This window comes from Mytilus californianus, unplaced genomic scaffold, assembly GCF_021869535.1.
Source record: "Mytilus californianus isolate M0D057914Y unplaced genomic scaffold, xbMytCali1.0.p SCAF_9, whole genome shotgun sequence".
Taxonomy (NCBI): Eukaryota; Metazoa; Mollusca; class Bivalvia; order Mytilida; family Mytilidae; genus Mytilus; species Mytilus californianus.
This window is the reverse complement of record NW_026262745.1, coordinates 7,866,956-7,893,251: the sequence shown is the minus strand read 5'-3', so window position 1 is coordinate 7,893,251 and position 26,296 is coordinate 7,866,956. Positions and strand designations below refer to the sequence as shown.

Genomic DNA, 26,296 nt, shown 5'->3' with positions numbered 1-26,296 from the left:
ATATCGTGCTTACTGTTTGAAATGGATAAAACGGGAAAAAGCTGACAAAAAATCTTTGGACTCTTTTTTTAATTCAGTAATGAAGATAGTTGATATACGTATACAACATGTTAAAGAACATTTTACTCTTAACAACAACCATCCATAAAAATCCTATTTCTCGTATCATACATAAACTAAAAGAACTAGCCAAGGAATTTGTTTTTGTCCCGGCTGATAAAGCTGCTAATAATATTATTATAGTTTGACGTAAATTTTACATTGAGGTTCTGCAAAAGGAAATCACCAATTCACCAACATTCCAACTGACTTCATTTTCAGAAAACGATATCTGTAACAAACATTAACTATTAGCTACTTCTTTACAAGCAGAACCAAATACAATGAAAGTCCCAACTTTGTACTGGCTTCCGAAGCTACACAAGTCACCTTACAAATATAGATTTATTTCGTCTTCAAGTCATTGCTCCACTACTAAATTGTCTATTCTACTTACTAGTACACTTGGTACAATCACAAACCTGATAATAAATTGTTCAAATAAGGCCTTTGAAAATAGTGGAATTAATTACTTTTGGAGTGTCAAAAACTCGTTGGAAGTACTTAATAAATTGCATGCATATATTGGTGATTTTGAATCTGTTCAAACTTTTGATTTTTCTACCCTATATACCACTTTGCCTCATATTCTAATTAAGAAAAATTCACACACCTAATTAGATGGGCATTTAAAAAGTCGGAATGCGAATACATATGTTCAAACTCTTTTAGGTCATTTTTTAGTAGCAACAGACAAAAGAACTATGTCAATTGGACATGCTTTGATACTATATCTGCCCTTGAATATTACTTGATAACATTTTTGTTCGCTTTTGAGATTCCGTATATCGTCAAGTTATCGGAATTCCAATGGGGACTAACTGTGCACCACTTATTGCGGACCTATTTTTGTATTGTTATGAGTTACAATTTATGACTAAAATCAGCAAAGACCCATCGAAACAACATCTTATACAAAAATTTAACAATACTTAGATATTTGGATGATATATTGGCTCTCAATAATGCCGACTTCAGTATGTATACTAAAGAAATTTATCCTGTTGAACTTACTTTAAATAGAGCTAATACTAACAATGACCACTGTCCTTTCCTCGATCTTGATATCTATATCATTAACGGGAAGCTTAATACAAAAATTTATGATAAAAGAGATGATTTTTCATTTCCTATCGTTAATTAACCATTTTTAGATGGTGACGTTCACTTGTCACCATCTTATGGTGTTTATATATCTCAACTTGTACGATTCGCTCGTGTATGTAACAACGTATTAGATTTTAGCGAGAGAAATTTATGTATTACTGAAAAATTATTACACCAGGGTTTTCGATATCATAAACTAGTCAAAACATTTACTAAATTTTATCATCGGTATAAGGACATCATTCGTAAATATAACTCAACATGCAGACATCTTATACGTTCGGGTATTTCACATCCAATCTTTTATGGTAATATTCTTTACAAAGCACAAAAATGTCAGTATTCACCTCAAAAGCTAACAAAACCTTTAAACAGACTTATTAAGAAGGGATATAGTTACGATACTGTTGTCAGGTCATTAAAGATTGCATATTTTGGCTTTAATATTGATTCACTTATAGGGTCTTTGCATCGGAATTAACACATTTATTCTAAAACCAGTTGTTGGCATGACACGGGTTATGTTCTTCTCATATATTTTATGACGGTATAATACTAAACCCCTAACAGGAGGGATTGTGCCTGATATTCATATGATGAAGAAATAATCTTTCAATCAGTTTAGTTGAGGTCTGGAGCTGGCATGTCAGTAACTGCTAGTAGTCTGTTGTTATTTATGTATTATTGTCATTTTGTTTATTTTCTTTTGTTTCCTAATCTGACATCGGACTCGGACTTCTCTTATACTGAGTTTTACTGTGCGTACTGTTGTGCGTTTGTTTTTTCTACATTGGCTAGAGGTATAGGGGGAGGGTTGGGATCTCATCAAACATGTTTAACCCCGCCGCATTTTTTGCGCCTGTCCCAAGTCAGGAGCCTCTGGCCTTTGTTAGTCTTGTATCATTTCTAATTTTAGTTTCCTGTGTATAATTTGGAGTTAAGTATGACGTCCATTATCACTGAACCAGTATACTTATTTGTTTAGGGGCCAGCTGAAGGACGCTTCCGGGTGCGGGAGTTTTTCGCTGCATTGAAGACCCATTGGTGGCCTTCAGCTGTTGTCTGCTCTATTGTCGGGTTGTTGTCTCTTTGACACATTCCCCATTTCCATTCTCAATTTTATACTATCGAAATAAGTTTTGGAACTTGATGACGACCAATATTAAACTGAACAAACAAAAAGCTGTGATAAATATATTTTGCAAAAAACAAACGTTGAGTAGTCAAATATTCGGAATCGTTTACTTAGCAGAAAATAATAGCTTGCCGATGCACTATGAGGTAAAGGAAGTGTTACGTTTATGGCTTTTCAAAAATACACCAAATCATTGAAGTACAAACGGCCATTAAGGAACAAAACACCCAATTTGTAAAAATATTTAGACTAAGCGACTTAAAATAGTGACCAATTGTAGACGATTCCCTAAATATTGTCCTTAAACCCTTGTGTCCAATTATCAAAATTACATACGAGATGATATGGACTTTAAGAATCATATCACAACAACAGAACCATACCAAACAATTCGCACCAGTTTCGATGTTACAAATCTATACACAAACATACCTCATGAATTAGGACTAGATACATTCTATGTTGATGCATACAGAGATGGAATAGACAGTAGATTAAAACTGAATTCATTGTTGAAGCACTCGGAATAGTACTCGAAGGAAATTCATTTGATTTCGATGGTGCAACATATAAACAAATAAAAAGTCCTGCAATTGGTACAAAGGTCCACCAACGTACGCAAACCTATCTAGTAATGGGTTTCTTAGAAGAGACATTGTTTACAAAAATATGTGACCAATTTGATGAAACATTCAAAGAATACGTTTCAAACCAATGGGAAAGATATATCGATGACTGTTTCATTTTTTGGATAAAGTCACAAGATGAATTTATCATACTCCATGCTATATTAAACCCTCTGCACCCTTCAATGAACTTTACGATAGAAACCCGTAATGAACAGTTAGTGTTTTGAGACATTTTGATTAAAATATAAAATGGTCAGATTTTATTTTTACTACAGATATGTTTTATTAGAGAAATGACACACATACATATTTGAATATCTGTGTCATCCCTCAAATACAAAGCGGAATATTCCCTATTATATGACAAGACGAATTTGCGCCACAGTTGTATCTGAAGACCGCCGAAAAATAAAACTGGAAGAACTCAAAGAATATTTTATTGAGCTGAGTTACCCAGTCAAACAAATTGAAGACGGTATTGAAACGGCTAAGAGAGCAAAGGAGTTAACAAATCCGAAGTTCCGCATTACAAAAGAAAAAACTGAAAAGCTTATTGGTACCACTTTGCTATTATCATATATGATCCAAGAATAGCCAACATTTTTAATGCCGCAAAAGTCAACCTACCAATGCTTTAACAAATTTAGAACACTCAAAATGTTCTCAAAGAAGAGTGTATAATAAAAAGGTACCGGTAGGCAAGTATTCTGAAATAAAAAACTAACGCGAGCTAAATTTGAAATATCAGAGTTATCATTTCATGTCAATGTTTGTTATGACAAAAGATGTGAAGTCTGCAAATGTAGAATAATCATAATTATCTAGAGACTGGAACTTCAAAGATATTTTACAAATGGAAAATCATCCACGATTTTCGCTCACATGACATGCAAGTCCATACATTTGATATACTAAATTACCTGTCCAGATTTAATCAAGTCGTTATATTCCGCTGCTCTACGATGACTACATTAACGCTTAAATGCATAGACAATAAAAATATTGTCAATCAATCAGTCGGAATCAGACCGGGATTCACCTATCGCGAGAACATGGAGCAGAATACTGATTGGTCACCCCTACCACAGGGTACTAGTCAAAATTCAGGATTCGTGTTAAAGTGTGAAGACTTCAGGCCCTCGCAAGTAGGGGGGTTAGTCCAGGGTATAAAAAAAATTATATTGAATAAACAGGAAAAAGCCGTTGTGAAAGGGCCAGGATGCACACACAGCAAATACGGGACACAAATCTCGTTCAGCGAACACAATGCACGATGCGGAAATAATAAATTCATATTTTTACTATTCTATATATGTAAGAAAGACACTGAGACATACAGAAACAAACAAATGGAAAATTATTTTAAAAAGATATTCAAACTAAACCTAACAGCCTTTCACTGGAAACACCAGAACAATAAGATGGCTGGAAACACACGAACAATAAGATGAATAAAACAGTGTTACAATACGATGACTTAACGTCATGGAAACAACGTCTTGATGAGTGAAGGATGAAAGCGCTAGACTTTTAATAGTTGTGCTTATTTTTATGTTAATTGTATTTCAAATATGTATTAATATATATACATATATATAATTAGCTTTTTGGAAAGCCTTGAGTTGGAACATACTCCTGACAACACCGTGTAACACACCAAGAAATCATTGTTGAATATCAATATATTTGACTATAAATATCATGAAAAGCGGAATGAATTGATTTGACTTCAATTTAAAAAAAAACCTTCGACATAGTTTGTCTGAAGTCCCTTCCGCTGATCAAACGAGTCATAGCGACATAAATTTAAATTTATATTTATAAACGAATACGTGCAATGCTATAAAATGACATGTGTGTCCTTGAAAACAATTACGTATAATGCGGCTGTCTACATTTAAAAATTTCCTGGAAAACTGCCTAGATAACACATCCTTGAAACTGATTCGGTCTAATTGATATTGTAATTCAAAGAAAATCATAATTACAACTTTGTCTATGGATATTATTGACTTTGTGTGCCAATAGAACTCAATATCAATTATAGTATATCAAAAACGATCACTCATTTAAATTCAAGTTGACTTCATCATAACTGTCAATCGAGAGTTCCGCAAATAAAACAATTATAATTTTCTATTGATTCATTTGTCGGGATGTATATGGTTATTATGTGTGTATAAACAAAAGTAATAATAAGTGGAGTTCAACTAGCTATTTTTGAGTCTACATGGCGGTCATGTTCTCGATTGTTGTAGTAAGCTTAATAGACAAGGGATAAAAACACTACCGCAGCAGCGGTTTTATACTCCCGGATTTTGGCTAAATGTCAGGATTTGTTTTGATTTTCAATGCTCTTTTCATTTGTGTCTTGTTTCTAGATTTTTTTCCCATTCACCGTGTTGCTGGGGTATTTCCTTACCAATGAGTTTAGGTTTCTAAAAGTGTAAATATGTTGAGTATAAACTTTTATTCTATCAAACAATTACACTTTAAAAGAAGAGATGTATAATTAAAATGATAACGTTTGTACTATCTATACAATTATACAGCTTACAAAAAGCACATGATAAATACTTAAACAGTTTAACTGTACATTCGTGAAGTTTTTGAATAGTGTGTAATGTATACAGATTAATAATCAAATGAAACAATTCAATCAGTCAATGAAAAATTGAAGTACCTGTCACACGTACGTTTTTCTTTCTGTAAGTTGTCATTTTGAGTCCAACAATGTAACAGAATGTAAGACGAAACGGAAATTTAATCTAAAAAAGGGGAAACCCAGAAAGTTTGATTACATCACTAATGAACACAGGTAATGAATATGTTCAAATTAAGGCAACAGTAATTAACCGATGTTCAAATCTCATAAATCGATTAAGAAAAACAAACACAAATCTGAGGATATAGCATGAACTCTAAAAGGAGCGAGATCTGGAATGGCAAAAGGTTTATTGTCTCATGCTATACATGCATCACTTGCCATACGAATCCACATTCAGTCAAAATGTCATAATCAGGAATAGGACACAATCGGACTAGTCTGGTATCTGAGGATTTAAGAGTGTGACATCATATCACTAGGGAGTCGAGACACATATTGTATCGGTGAACCAATTTGTAAGGGTGACCTGTAAACATATCTAGCCCGATTTAAGTCGTTCTCCTTCATAACTCTTTGGAAGCAGTTTTGTTTGTAAGGCGCAAAACCCTGCTAATGAAGTTCGTATAGTGTGAAAATGCACGAGCGTAACCTATCAATTGAGATATGTAAACGCCTTATGATAAAAGATATAAATGCCAGCGTGAAAATTGAATACAAATTTAAACAGGAAGAAACATATTAGTAGCTTACTGTTCATGATGTTTTGACAACACTTTAACTATTTTTTAAACAAAAATGATCATTAATCTTGACATTTTAATTGCTTACTACAAAACTGCCACAACGAGTCAATTCTGTACTCGGAAATGTTAAATTAATTTAAAAAAAATATCTGATTTCTGACAAACATGTATAATTTTGTATGATTTATTATGAATCACGCCTTTTTAGAAAAAATATTAATGTTTTTCAGTTTACAACATTTAAAGTATTAAAACGGTAACATTGCAGGTTTTCATTAAAATCGCACTCAGTATCCATGTGTAGCGGAGTTTCAACATTAGCAAAGGCTGATATACCAATTGAAAACGGTTCGATGTCTGAAAATAAGGAACATGACCAACAGACAATAGAAAAAATTCAGTTGTCTGAACGTAATATATTATGGAACACACAATGTCAACATAAGCACTCCATTTCCACATTAAATGAAATAGAAACATCTTCAAATTGGACCAAAGAATAACTTTCATGTATAGATAAACAAAAATTATATGTTTACTGTTATTTCCGATTTGTCTTGTCCCATGCATGACTCAATAAATGTAATGTCAAACTTTAAATCATTGTCATTCATAACTGTCTATAAACAGATCTGTTGTCCTTGTATAAATGTTGAAGTAGAAAAGAAACATGAGCACTTAATAGTCAAGGAAGGAACAATTGGTTCAATATTTTTAATGCGCCTAAAAATGAGAAACACAATTAGATATGAAATTTAAAAAACTCTATGCAATGATATTGGACAATTGGCCAATTTTGATAACTGATTGAGCTTTACTAGTTGAGCTTTCTAAAGAGCAGAAAACCAGAAAGAAAAATATAAAAACTATTTGATTAGTAAGTGTTCGGTAAGATCTGAGTTTCCAGAGAATTTAACAATGTGAAAAGAGCAATGTTTTACTTGCAGAATTCGAAGCTGCATTACGCGGGCCTTTCCAAATTTGTGATAAAATTATTTACACTTCGTTAACCGAAAATTAAACCACAGCTGTGAACATGTCCCAGGTTTAAGACGAGCCATCATGCATATCCAAGATTACGAAATGGACAAACGAATGGAGAAAAAGGATGTTGTTATGGCCTACCTGAAATGAATTGAACTACAGGTATGACAAATTTTATAAAGTAAAAATGACGAAAATGGATATACGTCATTGCTTTTCATTTTCGTATTTAATCTGGACTTCCAATTAGTTTGATTGCCATTTATCACTCGTATGTAGACGAAACCGTATCTACTGTACTTAATTACGAGTAAGTTATATTTTACTAGTAAATCTGGTATTTGTGCTAAAGGTAAGTAGCTTCCATTTCAAAACAAATGAGAGAAAACAGAAAATCATAGCTTTATAGAAAAAACAAAGTTGTTATCCGGAAACCAATCGAATTGTTTGATTTGTTTGTGATGGATTGTTTGTTTTTGTTTTAAGAGAAAGATTGATCAAAATGAACCATAGAAACACTTGGGTAAACCCAGCAGCTCTGGCAAGATACAAGGTACGTGTCCTTCTATTTGATATGTCTCGTCGTTAAGAGTATGAATAACTTTTAGTGATTATTTGCATTAGGTGATCTCATAATCACAGAAACCATGGATACTATATAGCTACAACAGGAGGAATAAACCCGTGTTAATCAGTGGCCTAGCTTTTACACAGCAGACAAATCACGATAGCGTCCATAAAAAGGATCACTTCAACTTTATCATTTTAGACCTTTGGTTCAATTACATCCTTCTTGACAATAGCCCTCTATCAAGCAAATCGGAATAGAAAAAGCAAACCGTATAAAAAGTTACTCTGATCCGCCTTGAAAGTTAACCAGAGGAAAGAGAAATTAAATCAGAGACTTCTAACATAATAAAGTTGAAGACTCGTGCAATCTTCTCGTCACATATACATAGGAAAATATTATTCACATTTTCAGGCAAAATTATCTAATTATTCAGTAAAATCCATTCCTCAACTAACGTGAATATTTGGTTACAAAAAAATGTAGAAGCTCGCAAAATTAATTAAGAATAACGCAAAACTGAATAACGAAAGAATAATGAATTTATCCCCGTCAACACAAGTTTCATATAACTATATCATGTGTTAGTAAAACACAATGATCTGCTCAAATTTTTACATTTTTATGTTGACTGAACCACGACCTTTGGTCAAAACGCTAATTTGTCACATATTTGAAAAAGGTTAGTATATGATACCAAACATTATACCATCATGTTGATATAATCAAATCCTCATGGTAAAGTATCTTAAAAGTCCAACAGGGACAGACAACAGAATATCAGAAGGACAGACGGACTACCGTATGGACCCAAGAGCCGAAAACCATAATGCCCTTACTATCATATGCGGTTTATAAATTATGTTACATTCTACACGCATTTTAGAATAGCATTGATAAACCAGCTTCTGTCATGTGTCTATATTCCATCTTTAAATCAGTCAACTGAAATATTATATTATTTGATTTCAATTACACCTTTATCGTAAATACTGCAATCATGATTTTTAACTAACTATACGTTTTGCAGGGTCTCAACATAGACGACGTTTCAACCTTTATGGGTTCACTTATGCACTTTATGGATTTACTATTGCACTTGCACCCTTATGGGTTCATTATTGTACCGTTATGGGTTCACTATTGCACCTTTATGGGTTCACTACTGCACCTTTATGGGCTAACTATTGCACCTTTATGAATTCACTGTTGCACCTTTATGGGTTCACTATTGCACATTTATGGGTTTACTAATGCACCTTTATGAGTTCACTATTGCACCTTTATTGGTTTACTGCTGCACCTTTATGGGTTTACTATTGCACATTTATGAGTTCACTATTGCACCTTTATTGGTTTACTGCTGCACCTTTATGGGTTTACTATTGCACATTTATGGGTTAACTATTGCACCTTTAAGGGTTCACTATTCATATATCATCTATATTAACAAGCTATGTATAGCGACGTAAAGGTTGTTAACTAGTCCTTTTTGAGATATGTTAAAAAGTATGAAAGTGTCTGACTGTCGCGAGCCTAGTGTAAGTTGATAACATTACCTCAAAATTGTTATTGATTTCTACAGAATCTTCTATCTTAAAACTGTCAAATAATAACAATGTGAATATTTCCGATATCATAAATAATCGTTTATTTGAATAGGGAATGGCAACCTCCTCAAACACTTATAATGCTTCACCGACCGTTCATGACATAAAAACAACATACACCTTCTATTATTCTTTATCACTTTGTTTGATTGGTTCATAAATTATGAAACTTAACAGTGTGTCTTTAACAATACATTTTAAAATCGTAATTTCAATAGTCAAATGCCAATAATATGATAATTATACCACTGAATAAAATATATCTTAAACAACATTTAGATTAGTATTAATGTATTGCTGGCATAATTGAACAACAGAAGGTTTATCATGTAGATGAAGACAATCGAGAAGTTCAGAAGTCACACAGAGAGATATCATACTATACAATTATATTTATTAATTTTTATTGTCATATTAGGGATTTAAAGTGCATTTTGGCCTATTTTGAGTTGTGTTAGCCGACGGATTGTAATTATAAGAGCGTTCATGGTTAATGCATCAAAATAAATAATATGTAAAGATATCAACTAACGTCACTACAAAAGAACCAGAAAACCTTACAAAACAGAAAAAGTTATGAAACATTTCTACACCAAATGGATGTAACCATACTTAGCTATATGATTCCTCTACCATTACTGTGTTTTTAAACATCACAGAAGGTGACACTTTTACAGTTGAAGAGAAAGAGGAATGATTAGGGATAAATGGCTAACGAGTAGTCTGTTGGAGGAGATATGAAAATTCAGAAATTATAATAGTTTTCTATTGAACGAACAGATATCGGTGAATCTACGACAATGGATTTGCTTTTCTTTTGAAATTCGTATACAATAAGGCAACAGTAGTTTACCGATGTTCAAATCTCGTTCAAGGAATCAAGGTAACAACAAAATGACTGTTTCCAGTTTAACTTTTTGGTTGCAGTTTGTGTTTTCTTTGCACATTTTACATTCGTCTTGAACTTTAGTGTGTGTTACATTTGAACCATGTCTGAAAACTAGACATCCACTTCGAATATGTTGAGTACATTATTGAAAATGACTAGACAAGTTTGAAGCTAACATAGGATGTTCTATTATTCTATTACTGTGGATTGTGTCCTTGTAACAAATTGATTGATAACCAACTGAAAGAAATCAACTTTAAACAATACCTACACAGAATAATAAAAATACGAAGCAACATAATTATCGTTGTATATCTATTTATGAATAATTTTGTTGACGAATATTTCCAGATCCGGGAAATTGTAAACTTCACTTAATTAGAAATAAATAGCTAACATGAATACGGTTTTCTGTGCAATCCTTCCATCAAGTTGGACTTCTTGCTTATGACATTTTAAATACGACACATTGGTATTTGACCTTGAGCAATTCTAAATAACTGTCAAAACACTATTTAACTATGTATGAACACAAACAATGTTCACATCTACTTCATGGTTTATAAATAATAAGTTTTTGAAAGAAACGTTTGCACATAATCAAATGTAAAATCTATTACATCATAAAACCAGGTTACATGTAGCTATAGAATTCTACTGAATAAAATCAATACATTTAAGTCAATTCGGATTAAAACACACATTTTAATAAATGACGGAAATGTAATCTAAAAGTTACCCGTTTAGAAACGTATGATTATAAAACTGTTAAAATTAAAATTTTATCAAAGCTACCCACATATGATACCGATATCACTATACTTTTTTATGTGTTTGTCTTCGTGTTTGTATTTTGTTTGTTTGTTTGAATATAGTTGTCTAATTACCAAACACGTTACATTGCTTCTATGGTGCACAATTAATTGAGAGGTATTTGGATAATGAATGTTTTTGTCGGCTTTATGATTTCAATAATATTTATTCCAACTTAAAAAAATAATAATTATTTATTAAATGTACATATTAATTAAATTTCATTAACCTTTTCTTAAATTTAGTAGATGTTAAAAGAAGTACAATGTGTTTATCAATTCTAGACACCACATTTTAAAAGCAATTAAGGGTGGATTTTCTGTTATATAATTTAGGTTTAAGATAAACAGACGTGTAAAATACCCATGACAAAGCTTTTCTTTTTAAATATTCACCATACGAGCCTTATTCACATACAATACAAGTCGTCTGTCATTAAATATATACACTTCAATAAAAAAAACTATTTCATTTATACAAACATAGTGTACAGAGTACTGACTAATTTTGATACTGCTGTAACCAAATAAGCTTACAGATAATCGTACGAGGAATTATTCACTTACAAAAAGGTGCAAATTGGATATTAACAGGTTTTATAACAGTGATACGGTGTTTCAAATGTTTCAGTTTTCTAAAGAGGAAGTATAGAGATTATGATCCGTGTAGAGGTGAAGAATTGTTATGTATAAAAAGAAATGAATATCAGTGACGAACAATGTACAAAATATTGCCTTGCAAAGATACACCCTAGTAAATGCTATATGTTTTGTTATAAGAAAGCGTTTGATGACTTATTTTTAGTTAGAACCCTGTTCTGTTGGTAGAGAAAAAAACATTTAATGGCTGTCGGTCTTCAAACAGGTGGACGCAGTACTATAGATATAACTGAGTCATACACAGAGTGCTCATTCACATCAAGTTGTGTAACTGTAACTTATTTTAATAATTCTGACAACATTACCGATGTGCTTTTTGATACAAATGCAGTACATTTAAAGGAAATTACAAAATGGATTTGGAGAATTATAGCACCAATAATATTTATTGTCGGAGTTTTTGGAAACCTTGGAATTATTTTTGTGTTATGTCGAATGAAACAATGGAAAAAGATAACTTACAATTTCCTTTTTATTCATTCTATTTCAGACACTACCGTACTTATAACTGGATTAACGAGACGATGGATTCTAGCAACGTTCGACCTTGACATTCGGACCATTTCCGACTTCGGTTGTAAATTGGATGTCTTTATGATATATTTTTCAATGCATATTTCGTCGTGGATACTAGTGTCCATAACTGTTGATAGGTTTGTAAAAACTCGCTTTCCGTTACATTATCGATCAGCAACATTTTCATCTCTGCTTAAAATAATTCTTTTAGTGCCAATAGTATTGAGCTTCTTTATCGATGGCCATCTTATTATTACAAACGGTTTGATGAAAGTACAGAATGAATATGTTTGCAATAACACATCATCTGAATCTTACAATTATGAAGAAAAATATTATGTTTTCATTGATCTTGTATGGCTGTCTTTACTTCCATTTATGTTGATGTTTATGATGAATATCTTTATTGGAGACTCATTGCGGAGCTCTGGACGGTACCACGAATCATTTATGCATCATAAAGACTATAAAAAGCGCAACAAAAGAAGTAGTAAGAGCCTTACTCGGATGTTGTTCTTCACTAGTATATATTTTCTAATAACTACATTTCCAATATCAATTTTCTTTGTAGTTGATTCGTTTACAACATCAAAGAATATATTAAAATCAGCACAACTTGGGCTTTCAGAATCAATTCTGTATTTAATTCAGTTTACTAATTATGGAATTAACTTTTACTTTTATGTCAACGTCAATGCAACATTTAAAAAGAATCTACCAGCGATTTGCAATAGAAATATGTAAGTATATGTTGTAGATAAAAAAAATAATTTCGTCTTTTAATGACGACCTTTATACTTTATGTTAAACTGAAGAATTAGCATTGATTATAAATTACACAGTTGCAGTTAATGTTAAAAAAAATAAAGTGTAAAACAAAACCTTTCAACGGTATATTTTTGTTAAATTCTTTTGACAGACATTAATAAATGTACATTTCTAAATTGTTTTAGATCATCGATCATGTACTTGGTTTTTTTTCCAGAAATATGTTGTTGTATATCGTCAATCTCAATTATTTCATTGGTTCTATTGAACGGCTTGGCAACAATTAAATGTACTACACACACTCAAACTGCATTACAACGTTAACTTAAGCCCGATACGCCTTATTCTAATAGGCTAGACTGAAGTATTAACATTGATTATAAAGTAAACAGTTTTATTAATTGAAATAAAATAGCTTAACTCAAAACTTTTGAACGATATATTTTTCTTCAATCTTCTTGACAGTCATTTAATGCATGTAGTCCTAATGTTTGTTTTAAGTCAAAGTACTTGGGTTTATTTTCAGAAGTATTTTGTGGTTTATTCAATCCATGTATATGTATTGAACATTTGTAAGGAAGCATGAAATAAGTACACGTCGATAAAAATTTATATTGTTTTTTAATAGATTATTAAGATCTGTCGTTTTTGTGATTTAAAAGCAAAACTATCTGTAATAAATATTGTTTTCTTGATATTTATTGAAGATTTTAAATATTCATGAAGTAATTATAGCCTGTATAATTATCCTTCCCAAGGTTGAATTAATTCGTGCAAAATGTTCCTGCAGTAGTCAAATCGCCTATCATTTGTTTTACTAATAAGTCTATGATTCTAGATTGTGTGCTTATATTAGTTAGAGGTATGGGGGAGGATTGAGATCTCAAAAAACATGTTTAACCCTGCCGCATATTTGCATCTGTCTGAAGTCAGGAACCTGTGGCCTTTGTTAGTCTTGTATGTTTATTAATTTTGGTTCATTTATATGTTTCAGAGTTTAGTGTGACTTCCACTGTCTTTAAACTAGTATACATTATTGTATTGGAGTCAGCTGAAGCCCGCCTGCGGGTGCGGTATTTTCTCGCTGTGTTGAAGACCCATGGGTGGCTTTGGGCTGTTTCCTGCTCTTTGGTCGGGTTGTTGTCTCTTTGACACATCCCCCGTTTCCATTCTCAATTTTATTATACGATAAATCTGTAAGATTTTCAGTTGACAAGATAAATGATGTTTAAGCTAGAACTCTTTCTTGTGAAATTAGCTAATCTTATAAAGTTAAGGAAAAGGAAATAAATATAACAAAAGGAGCATTCATAATATACGTCTTAGATTTCGTTAAGGAATTATTATATGTTAAAATTAAATTTGATCTAATTTATTCAAAGTATTTCCTATTCTTAAATACTTGATGTTACTAACATTGGGATGCACCCATTAGGTATTATACTGAAATTCAAGTAAGTGTCTAAAATAAGACATAAAATTGAAGGTACAATAATCGAAAAACAATATGCTTTATATAATGGAAATACGTATTGCTAGTAGATATTTACAATAAGTGTATAACTCCGACCCGAGTCCGAATACGAATCTAGAGTAAATGTTCAGTAGTTGTCGTTTGTTGATGTGGTTCATAAGTGTTTCTCGTTTCTCGTTTTTTATATAGATTAGACCGTTGGTTTTCCTATTTGAATGGTTTCACACTAGTAATTTTTGGGGCCCTTTATAGCTTACAGTTCGGTGTGAGCCAAGGTTCCGTGTTGAAGACTGTACTTTGAACTATAATGGTTTACTTTTATAAATTTTGACTTGGATTGAGAGTTGTCTCATTGGCACTCATACCACATCATCTTATGCATTTAAGTGTGTGACAACGAGGAAGCCTCCAACGAGTTCCATTGACTTTATAGCATTTAGCAGGCCCGTATTCAGCAGACCCAGTTTATCAATCGAATTCTTCATATAAAATACCATGTTTTACGTTATTGATAGTCACTATCTTACCTAGTACTAGTATATCATTCTTTTAATATAAAAACGTACATGTTTAGTAAAATTGAGAATTATTAAACATTTATCAAATTCCAATATTTTGTGTCAGAATCCGAAAATATCAGGACGAAAATAATTAAACGAGATTACTTCAAACAGATCAGCAAATAATAAAATTACAAAAATCAAATTAAGAGAGCAAGCTTCCATCCTGCTTTTCAAATTATGTGCGGAATACATTTCCTTGTTCAAGTACTTTCTTCGTGTTGGTAGCTGCACTTTTCTTAATTTTATTGTATGTTTTAGTATTAAACACCTAGTCTAGAAAGGCAATGTTATAAGCTAGTGCTCACGTAAAACTGTTTTTATCCCCACTACGATGTGTCAGGGTATTTGAACTGAGTGTTGTTCGTTGTTGTTTGTGTTTGTTTCTGAGTCTGTTTTGTTCTGAGGGCGCGATCTTGGTGGTTGATTTAATATTTCGTACTGTTCAGTATGTCTAGTGATTTTTGTTATCCTTTTTTGTGTTACATGAAAACAGATAATACCAATAAATATAAAACGCTACAAGTAGGGCAATATATGCGTCGTGTATTAGTTACTTTTTAAGAGTATTTAGGTATCTCAACCATTTGGCTTTACAGGATGTTTAAATGCGCAGCCAAATATGATCGTAAAGGGGACGGCTGTTAAATCCGATTCTTCGAGCTGGAAGAGTATCACACTGTCCCAAATAAAGAAACACTAACATTTATTCTATGATGGGTCCGTTTGTAATCTTTTTTTTGTTGTAATTTTTGTTTTTTAGTTTTAGCAAACATACCCTTTTTTCCGAAAATATATCACATCCCAATTGACCAACTTTGTAGTACCTACCTAATTGATTTATTGCTTAATTTGCTGTCGTCCTAAATATGCGTGAAATATGTGCCACTGAACGGTTAAACCCATAACATGTAAAGACCAATCTGAGTTGGGATCTATTGAAAATTTCTCAATATCGTTGCATTGTTCTACTTTGCTGCTTTCTTTTAAAGAAATAAACTCATCATAGACACGGAAGAGTTACTGATTTGAATAAGTTGTATAATTTCTGACAAAACTAAAATTAAAGTCAGCAAGAGAATAATTGTTATGTCATGTATTTATGTTGATTTCGTTCAAATAAAGTATAAATTGATAAAAAAAACCTGAAAGAGACAGATTACATTAAAGATTTTTATTTGATATCTCACTGTGCTCGCTATTAAAGATCTCGTATTCAAATAAAACTGCACATTTATTTTACCAATTTATTAATTGATTTAATCTTTGAATAACAAAAAGGAAGAGCTGTGATTTACGTTTATTTCGAGTCGCATTTCGAAAAGAAACACCAAGTATATAGAAGAATTATTTTTTAAAGCCCACACCAGTTTATATGCATGCAGTCACTGATCTTTCATAAATTTTGAAATGTTATCTAATTGATTGAAAATGAATTTAAACATTAAAATAGGATAACATAAACCGACAAATTATTACATTTCAGTGTTAAGGATTGCAGGGAATTTAAGATTCGTCAATAATTTATTCCCCTATTGTTTATACTGCATCTTATTTTTCAAGAATCCCCTGCCAACTGAAAGTTTATATTAACACAGCTACATGTACATTTAAAAAGCAATCCTATCTTCAAGGTTAGATTCCTTGCGGATCTTCTTTCATTTTTATTGTGATATGCAGTAAACGGACGAAACCTGAGTAACACTGCTTTACGGTTAATACTAAAATATATACATTATGTAGATTCTGTAAACTTTTAAAGAGTTTCTTTAGAACCCTAAAGATACATCATGCTCATATTGCGTCTAAACTCTTGACACTGAATACAACTTAACCGCATGCAAAAACCCGGTTCAACCCATTACATTCTTGCATAAGTCCCGTCGAAGATTTTACTCAAGACCATAATCTGTACGGAATTTCCAAAAAACAAACAATTATGCCTATAGAAGACACATTTTTTCGTTTATAGAAATAACTCTCTCTCTCTCTCTCTCTCTCTCTCTCTTTCTCTCTCTCTCTCTCTCTCCTAGAATTGACCACCCAATTTTACCTATTTGCAAGATATAAAAATGATGTTTTATTACCTACATTAGTTAATGGAAAAAATGATTCAGATATTGTTAAAACATTTAGTTTATAATTGTTTCAGAATACGAAGGCGGACGTCGACACAGCAAAACTCATCTATTTCAACCAGGACAACGCAAGCTGATGTTCCAACATCGGTTCAAAATGACAACGTTCATACTTCCGAAGTTTCGATTGGATGGCAGGAGTCAGATCAACATGTTCGAAATATGCGACATTCACCACAAATCTTAGATATATCGTTATTACCTGTTCCTTCACTACGAGATAATATCAATTCTTTATCAGAACAAGACACTTTTCACATTGCTGGTAAAGAGGAAACATTTAAACAGGATGAATTATAGAAATTAGATATTACAAAGATCATAATTAATGTACTAAATCTTTAAAATTTTGATTTACGGAATGCTATTGGAATTTCCCCTGATTAAAATTAAAATACTCTGGTCCTAATAAATACGCTTGGGTTATAAACTAAAGACATGTAGAGCGAATTTACACTCACAGGGTCAAAATATAAAAGTAGCCTAATGCTACTGAAATGAAGATATTAAAAAGTTTACATGTACGTAAAACATTTTTCAACTATGTAACATGTATATATTTCCATAAAATAAAAATAATATTTAATACTTCACATTGCTGTTTATGCTTTTTGAATACAGAATTGAAATTTTACATGTTGTAGAAATTTGTAGTAAAAGATATTCTTTAAGTCTGTTAGAGTTTGCTAGGCACCATTGTTTTTTCCTCGTGTATGGCCAGAAAACACTGGCCGTCTTAGGCGCAACTTTTTGGAAGTTTTGGTCCTCGGTGCTCTTCAGCTTTGTACTTGTTTTTGCTTTCAAACTTTTTTCATCTGAGCGTCACTGGTTGGTCTTGTGTGTATTGAATCCATCTGGCGTATTGAATTTTAAGCCTAGTACCTTTTGTAAGCTATTATTTGTGTGTTTCTCTGTCCTATATGTTCTCCCATTTATTTGTATTGTAGTCCTGTCATGTGATGTTGTTGTTTTGGTGTTGTGTTTGACGTTGCCATAAAAGCGGGAGGTTTGGCATGCAACAAAACCAGGTTCAACCCACCATTTTTGTTCTTAAATTGTCCTGTACCAAGTAAGGAAAATGGCCGTTGTTATATTATAGTTCGTTTCTGTGTGTGTTACATTTTAATGTTGTGTTTTTGTTGTGTCGTTGTTCTCCTCTTATATTTGATGCGTTTCCCTCAGTTTTAGTTTGTAACCCGGAATTGTTTTTATCTCTATCGACTTATGAGTTTCGAACAGCGGTATACTACTGTTGCCTTTATTTACTATTCAGTTAATACATTTGCAAGGGACAATTTACCTTCTTTTGAAAGTTGGTGGATTTACACCACTCTCCTTTCAGGTTGGTATTTCTTTTTCTGTTAAAATTTTTTTTTGAAAAGGCAGATTGAAGTCTTAATATGCTGTATAAACCACAGCAATTTGTTTTTATTTTGCTTGCAGCACCTCCTTTTATACATCTTCTAATCTGATACATTTTCTCTCCAATATATCTATTTACGATATTACATTTTATTTGTTCATATTGCCCTAGTTTGTCTGCATCTGCACTATTGATTGGTTTGACTATTGGTCTATTGTGAAACAAAAACACTTCATGAATGAGGTATCATAGTATGATTATATAAACAGGAATGTGTGTTCATAGGATACAATGACCTTTACACACTATCATATGTAAATACTAAATCAGTCAAGAAATCTTGTTCAACACCTCATTTTGAATATACTGAAAAGAGAACACACTATATTGAACATGTGGTTTGATTGAAAATGAGACAGCTATTCACCAGTGTAGACATTCGGACAAGATTTAAACGATAATCGTTTACCTATGTTCAAATCTCGTAACTCGAGTATGAAGAGACAAACCAAGGCAACAAAACTAAACTGTGGGAATCGCATGAACTCCAAAAGAAACGAAATCGAGTGCGTCGACTGGATAAGCGTCTCCTACTTTGCATGCATCGCCCGCCATGCGAATCCACACTTATTCAAAATGTCACAATCTGAAAAAGTACAAAATCGGTAAAAAATTCAGATTACACGACCATATTTGAATCCAAATATATGAGACCGCCATCACATGTCGCTAGTGAGTTGAGATACCGACACATCTTATCGATCAACCTTTCTGTAATAGCGACCGTGAACATTAAGAAGTGCCGATTTCATCGTTCTTTTTCATAACTCTGTTGAAACAGTTTTTGTGAAAGAGAACACTTCTGTTAATGAAATGCGTATATTGTTTACACGCATAGAGTAAAGTACAAAGTGAGATAAGAAAACGCCTTATGATAGTACAGGGTGTATGTTACTACAGAAAAACATTTGAGTATGGGAAAGCTTAAATCATCACGTTTGTCATAAATTTTAGTTTAAGTTGCCCGCCCATCTGAGTCAAAAGAGAGTCGCAAGATACTAAAGGGACACTCAAATGCATAAGTCGAAAACAAACTGACAACGACATGACAGAAAACGAAAAGAGACCAAAATACTAACAACAGTATGCACAATACAAAATAGAAAACTAAATACTGAGCAACACGAACCCGATTAAAAATTGTGGGTGATCTAAGGTACTGCAGAAGGGTAAGAAGATCCTGCTCAATAAGTTGAACCCGTCAATATTATGAAAAGATCAAGATATAAAGCAGACTTTCTACTCTTGGAAGTATTCTTAAAATAAAGTTCACTAGACTATATAGATGTAAGCACTCATTGAAATGTGGATTATCTAGTGACAGAATATCAATACAATGTATATATAAGGGAGAAGTTAAAGAAATTATGTGAAACACTATAAAACAACATACGTTCTTCCCTTAAGAGCAAACCCCTACCTAACAGTTAAATATATTGGTCCTGAATACTTTTGATTAAATGTTTTTTTTTTCAATCGAAAGTATCCTAGTGTAACATACCAATATAATGGAAATTGGAATTCATGAATTTTAAAGTATAAAATCAATTCTTTCCATTACCGTCTCTAGAGAAACCACAATTGTTTAATAAATACGAGAACTTGAAAAAGAGAGGCGAAAGATATTCAAACTCATAAGTCGAAAAACTGCAATGCCATTGCAAAACGAAAATTATAAAATACAAACAACAGTACACAAAACCCAAAATAGAAAACTAAGTACTGAGCAACACAAACCCCACAAAAAACGGTGGTGTTCGCATGTGGCATCTGGTGCTGTTTATGTATGTACAAACGGCAGGTCATATTTGAGGAAAAAAGAATGAGATTGCGGCTACGACAATTGAAATATATCCGTGTTATCTGTGAAACAGATATTCAATAACTGTCAACTAACATTGTGAATTTTCCAAGGGATTATTTCAACGTCACCACTTGTAACTCTTTTGATGAATAGCTTCCTTGTAACCATCTTTCTAGGAAATCCTAATAGGAAATACAAGCACCGGAATATCGTATCAACTAAAAGGTCTATACTACATATGCAGGCGCTGCTGGCAAAAAATTGAAAAAACACATCATACATTTTATTCGTCCAAAGCGCTTTCCTGGATGTACCTTCATCCGGAACGCAAAAAGCAGTATATTTGAAAGCCAAGGTTGAATAAGAACCGAAACAGTTGAAAAGCAATATGAATTAAAAGGACCTAAAAAAGTAGCAAAATCCAACTTAGGTCAACTTTGCCTGACGAAAGTTAAAAACCTTAGTTTCTATATAATATCATAAATTTATGAACGGGAAATTTTAGATAGGTTTACTATAAATCATGTCAGTACTCCACGGGGACTGATAGTCCACCAGCAGAGGTATCGATCCAGTGCTGTAAAAATAAAAGCAACACGTTATAAATGTCATGTGTCCAAAATATGATTCTGAATTTGCATCATCAGGAACGCTAAAAGCCGAATATTTGAAAGCCAAGAATGTATAAGAACTGAAATAGTTGAAGGGCTGTATGATGAAAAAAAAACATAAAAAAAATAGCTAAATCCATCTAAGGTCAACTTTGCCTGAGGAAGTTGAAACCTAAGTTTCTTTGTAGTTTTAAAATTTATAAACGGGCAATTTTAAAAAGGTTTGCTATTACCCATGTCAGTACCGAAGTACTGATTACTGAGCTGATGATACCCTCGGGTATTGATAGTCCACCAGAAGACGTATTGACCCTGTGCTATGAAAATGAAAAGAACACGTTATAAATTACATACGTCCTTAGCGCTTTTCTGGATTTACTTTCATCAGGAACGCTCAATGCCGAATATTTGTAAGCCAAGGATGTATTCGGATAGACAACTTTGATATTTAGAACTTCGTGTTTCGCAAGCATTTATTAATCGTAAATTAAATACAGTCGTATGTTTTTAAGATTATATTTATACGGCTGAATAGATTATACTTTGAACATAATTGAAATACGTATTGAGCGATCAAATTGTCAAACAGGTTCCATTGTGGAATAATTAAACAACAGAAAGATAATTATGTAGATGTAGATTGTGGCAATTATGAAGTGTATTATGAACCCAGAGCGTTTAAATAAACAATAGAGCCAATATGTCTTTTGGATGTTTACATCAGTTTTAGCGGATGTATTGTTATTATTTGTAAATTTACAAAATACAGCATTCTTGACATCTGTTAGTTTTATCACAAATGAACCCTTCGAGTCGTCATCCCTTAAGGTGTAATACCACCATTGATTTTCCCCTATTAGTCTTTGTTAAATTTGCAATTTTCAAAAAAATGTGCTAAATTTATCTTTGTTTCAAATAAAAAAATACTTGGCATGAGTAAAGTTTTATCCTGTCCAGTACTATAGACAAAATTTTACATAACATTTCATTGCATATAAGTAAAATAACCATCACTGGAAGTTAACCAATCAAATTGTCACCTCTTTTTTACCTGTGTACAAGCTTTAGTAACCATGTAACGTCAAGTTTCCAAAATATTCTATAGAAACACCAAATAAAAAAATAATGGTGCTTTGAAACACCCAAGATATATGTTTATGACCCGGAAATTGTTTACTGCAATGACATATAGGATTAATTTCCTACAACTGTCAAACTCAAGGGAATATTTTTTTCGCCCCTTTTTCGTAGGCAACCGGATGTGACGTACTATGATTCGGTGGTATTACATCTTAACGCAGAAAGGTTCTTAGAACACAGTTCTACAGTCAAATATTACACATGTTACAGTACCTTGGATACATCTTCTATTGCTACCTTTTTAACGTCAGATGGTGAAAATCTTACCATTGAAAACGTAATGAAATGGATATGGATAAAAGGTTCACCGATAGTGTTCATTTTTAGAATATTTAGAAATTTGGGAATGATATTAGTTTTATATCGAATGAATAGATGGAGGAAATTGACTTACAAGTTAATTTGGATATTAGCCATGTCCGATTCTGTTGTACTATGTATTGGACTTGGACGACAATGGCTCCTGGATATAAGACTGTTTTCAGATTTTGGTTGCAACTTTTTTGTCTTCTTCATATATTTTGCAATACACATTTCGTCATGGACTTTAGTTTACCTTATTGAGCGATTCCTAAAAATAAGACATTCATTTCGAACATTAAATTTAAATGCTCCGAAAATTTTGGAGATTGCTTATGTGTTTTCCATTGTAATAACTTTAGGGATAGACGTTCATCTTCTTGTAACGAATGAACTTAAAATCACCACAACGAATAGTCTGACTTGTAACAATACGTCAACAGAAAACTTCAACTTTGAAGAACAATATTTTGTTCTTATAGACTTAGAATTGGTATTCTGCATTCCGTTTGTTTTAATATCGTTTATGAATATGCTTGTTGCCAGAACGATCAGATCAACACCTTTAAGAGTGCGGTACATCCTAGATCTCGGAAATCGTCTACGTCATTCTTTTTTAAATCAAAAGTTAACACGGATGATATTTTGGACCAGTGTTTATTTCCTTCTATTAACATTACCCATATCTATATATTAATTAGTGGATTCATTTCTAAAACCAGGTTTAACAAAAGAAACATCTGTCAAAATCAACCTGTCTAAAGCAATACTTTATTTGTATCAGTTTACGAATCACTGTACCAATTTTTATATCTACTTAAAATTCAATGATGAATTTAGAGAATACCTTCCCTGCAAAAGAATATTAAGGTATGTCAGTTACTTATTACAAAATACTACTTATTAACCAAATGAACTTTTCATGTGTGGGTCCCTCGCAAATGATATTAATGAAGACGATACGTATGTGTAATTTGCCTCCATTTTAAAACTAGGGGAATAACTAAATTGATCTAAATAATAGTTAAAAAATTTCCCTTTCAAAAGAGATTTGTAATTTTGTAGTTAAACCCTGTAAAAATGATGCAATGGATAGGTGCCGTATGGTAAATAGTTTGCAAGGTGTAATTCTGATATTGACATTGGTCTATTTGAATCGCACAAGGAAAAGATACATGTACCTCATTTGATACCGGCTAAGTTATTGACTCGGTTAAGAAGGTGGAGAATATATTGATACCTTGTGTGATTTTTTTGTCGTAATTTTATAATAAGATATGTCTTTATTGTAGTTTATTATATATACAGAATGTTAAATAAATCTGACAAAGAGGCCAACAAAAAAAAAGTTTATGTTGGTTGGTTGTTTTTCATATCCGTTTGCAGTAGATGGATATTAACTAAATGTGAACGGGCAAACAATTACTTGGATTAATGCATGGTAATCTGTCTCGAAAAAATGATTTTCCTCCTAATATTTAAAGTTGTCAATCATATTAATGTGTCGGATTGTAAATAAGAATTGAAGAATAAAGGGAAATAAAGTAAAAAATAAATAAATAACTCATTTAGGATTACAATTTGATACGTGATACGCGCGTTTTGTCTTTATAAGCAGTGGAGCTCAAATTAAATCAGTTGTTAGGTCAAACCAAATACACAGATAAAGAGCATTGAAACCTAATTTTCATAGAAAAAAAATGTACCAAATGCGGTTAAGCCCGTTTATGGCTTACTGCCTGTGCAAGAAAAACATTTATGTTACGAATAATTCAACATTAAATGAACAGTTAATTTTCAGAAATGAACATTTCAATGATATTCTATGTCAACGTAAAAGTACTGACTGATGTAAAGGTGAACTGTCGTAAACGTAAACGTTAACTAGCGTGGCATCTATCCAGTGGTGGTAAGACCTCGTTAAAAAACGGATCATATAAATAGTTTCAATTAATGAATAATAAAGATTGGTTTGGTAATTGAATTAAATTTAATAGAAAACAAAAGTAAAAAATTGTTGGCGAAAGTAAGGAATCTTTGTGTACAGCGTTTGTGTGGGTGTCACATAAGAAGCAGGATCTACTTACACTTCCGGAACACCATAAATAACCCCGGTTTTTTGGTTGGATTCTTGTTGCTCAGTCTTTAATTTTCTATGTTGTGATCTTTTGCCATGGCGTTGTTTGTCTTTGACTTATGAGTTTGACTTACCCTTTGGTTTCCCCTGCCATTCTTTTATATTCATTTATACATTTAAAAAAAAAATCAAGGCAACTGAAAACTAATAATTTTCATAACCCCCCTCCTCCCCCCCCCCCCCCCCCCCCCCAAAAAAAAAAACCAAACAAAAACAAATTTGAAAGAATATTTTGACAACGTTTAAATATCAAACTTATTATTTGACATTATGTTGTTATTCGACAGGCCTAAACGAACATAAATTATTTACACAGTTAATTGACTATCTACCTGTATCAGGAATTAGCTCTCTTGTGAGAGTAACATTGTTTTTATTACAAAAAATATAATTAAAAGTACTAAAAAATGCATGTCCTTTTTCTCCATGATCTGATAAAAAACATTACGGCTCATTCTCAGTCATTATATATTACAGTTATACGTATACTGGCTAAAACACAGCCATTCGAGCAAACATAACTGAACATCAATGTTTAAAACAGAAAAATATAAAGTCAATATCAAGCATCATAAATAGCCAATTCTTTTCACACAATGTCAAAAAACTGTCTTTGTGTTTGGGGCTAAATACAAGCAATGCATTGTACTGAGTTAACTACTCAGTGCAATTCGAATGATTACTTTATGAAGTGTATTCATTTTCTATAAAAAGGAAAGCACGTGAAAAACCAGCCAAATCTAACGATACTTAAAATGCAGGTTAAATTCAGAGAATTATACCCGCAGTGCGACAAATTAGGTCCAATGAAAATCATTATAAATATTACAGGTATTTTTTAACATGCGTTGATGTAAACAAACACTTGTGTTTAACAAAATAAATACATATGTATTTGTACTATTAATGAATATATATACTTAAAGTACATAAACGTTTTAATTGTAGATTCTAAGATAAAGACAATATCACTCAGTTTCTAGAGACAGACCAGTTACGACACTTACAAATGTTGATAATTCAGTTGGAAACGGTTCGGCGCAGAAATTTTTGGAATGTGACCGACGTACAATACATGGAACTCAGTTTTCCGAAGATAATGTATTATAAAACAAACAATGTGAACATAATCATGTCATGATTCCATTTATTGAAAAAGAAACAAACAGAAACACCTTCGAATAGGGTCAAAGGAATAATTATGAAACAAAATACCTTTTTTTTTTGTGGTATTTATTTATTGTGATTTAAGATACATGTATTTCTAGTCTTATACATGATGCAATAAATGCAATGTCAGATTTTAATTTATTTTAAATCATAACCCTCTGCACACAGGTAGTTCTTCATTGTGTCATAGTTTACTGTTTAGAAGAAATCATAAAAATGTCAAATACACGAATAATTAATTGTAGAGGAAAAAACAATTAAAGTACGACGAATTGAAAAAGACAAAAATAATGAAACCGGTGTACTTAATTATAAATCTGTTGTCTTTAACTTATTTTAACGTTGCTTGATATGGCTTTTTATACTTATGGCATCTGTCCGGATGTAAAAAGGAATTTAATTGGTAACCCT

At 32.2% G+C, this 26,296-nt stretch overlaps 1 protein-coding gene across 2 annotated transcripts in view; it reads left to right on the top strand.

Annotated features, from left to right (window-relative positions):
• Positions 1-9,907: 9,907 nt before the first annotated feature.
• Positions 9,908-26,296, top strand: part of LOC127714966 (probable G-protein coupled receptor 139) — a 50,923-nt gene continuing 34,534 nt past the window's right edge. Inside the window, exons 1-2 of one of the 2 annotated variants that reach the window (XM_052220992.1) lie at positions 9,908-13,100; positions 17,315-17,893. In XM_052220992.1, coding sequence (XP_052076952.1) covers positions 12,028-13,100; positions 17,315-17,600 — 1,359 coding nt within the window. In that variant the 5' untranslated portion in view covers positions 9,908-12,027 and the 3' untranslated portion in view covers positions 17,601-17,893. Of the gene's footprint in view, positions 13,101-17,314; positions 17,894-26,296 lie in introns of those variants that run through there. The other variant, XM_052220991.1, reaches the window with a different exon arrangement.